Below are 1,225 nucleotides of genomic sequence, written 5' to 3'. Positions count from 1 at the left end.
TTAAAAGAGGGCCCTAAAATGGAGAAAAAATAGAATTTGGTCTAAAGGTAGTGACATAGAATAAATGTGTAGGAAAAGCAGGGAGTTTGAAGATTGGTAGTGCAATTAAAGGAAATCGCCAAGAAGTATTTGAAAGTGAATACTACATGACAGAAAAGAAGCGAAAAGAGGGCAGAGGAGGTAAATGAAATGGAGTGAAGTGTATGGGCATGGGATGGGTAAAATTGGGCCAGCAAACCCGAGCGTTCCGAATCCGTCACCAACGATTGTACTAACCCGGCCCGACGTAGCACAACCTGGACGGCGTGACGGGCACCACAGGCCTCTACGTGGTGTAGTTGCTGGCGTTATCGCGCCCTCCACGTTTCCAGTTTCATCTCCAACTCTATCAGACCAACAGGGCATTGCATCACTTCCCTCGTTCCCTTCACTCGCCATGGTTGTCGCCACTAAATTCCAAACACATCTGCATTAAATAACCCATTTGTTTGTTCACATATTCATTCAAAACCTTCTTATTTTGTGCAGAAATGGGAAACGCCTCTTTCCATTGTTTACAGGGTTGGCACAAATACAGCGAGATGAGAATTGCGCAAGTTCGAGGCAAATATTTTAGCGTATGCTTTTACCCACAGAACCTTGGAAACTTTGGGAGAATGCTTACATAAGCCATAATATATTTTGTCTTGGATGATCGTTGAGGTTCATCTTTGCCAATCACACCTCGGTCCTCATTGTTCTTGTATGCTTGCCTTTTCGGAACGGACGAGCACTGGGAACACCCAGTGAGTGGATTTCTATTTCCACGGTCATCATGTTTTTCACTTGTAACAGTAGATTAACTTGCTTATTAGATTGAGCTTGTTTGACTGTAGATAGTATGGCACTACGGCTTACATATAGTTACAACGAAATACTAGAGTAGAGCATCAGGATGTTTGCAAAATCATCCACGGTGAGTGTAATGCTTGCAGCTTTTGCTAGTTATTTATGATGATGTGTAAATCTAGGTTTAGCCGCCACTCCTGTTAATGCACCGCATAATGACCACGAAAAGCTGGAAATCGCTAATGACACTTCTTCTCATTTCTTAGTCCACGTTTATTTGTAAAGATGCATAAACTAGTGTCAATTCATTTGCTTCACGACTCCACCCAATCGTGGCTCCAACTGCAAGGCATTCTCCTGCACGTTCTTCTATCTATAACGTAGCAGTTGTTATTTT

General features: G+C 42.6%; 1 protein-coding gene across 1 annotated transcript; it reads right to left on the bottom strand. All coding sequences in view use genetic code 11, as the record gives it.

Annotated features, from left to right (window-relative positions):
• On the bottom strand, window positions 1–438 carry EGR_07961 (hypothetical protein; the record flags this gene model as incomplete). Its single annotated transcript, XM_024497210.1, has 2 exons — window positions 1–13; window positions 239–438. 2 exons carry the CDS (start codon window positions 436–438, stop codon window positions 1–3), a joined length of 213 nt encoding a protein of 70 aa, XP_024348408.1.
• Between the last annotated feature and the right edge of the window lie 787 nt (window positions 439–1,225).

Source organism: Echinococcus granulosus, assembly GCF_000524195.1.
Source record: "Echinococcus granulosus chromosome Unknown EG_S00091, whole genome shotgun sequence".
Classification (NCBI taxonomy): Eukaryota; Metazoa; Platyhelminthes; class Cestoda; order Cyclophyllidea; family Taeniidae; genus Echinococcus; species Echinococcus granulosus.
Note: the sequence above shows the minus strand (reverse complement) of the source record. Positions and strands in the feature narration are given on the sequence as shown.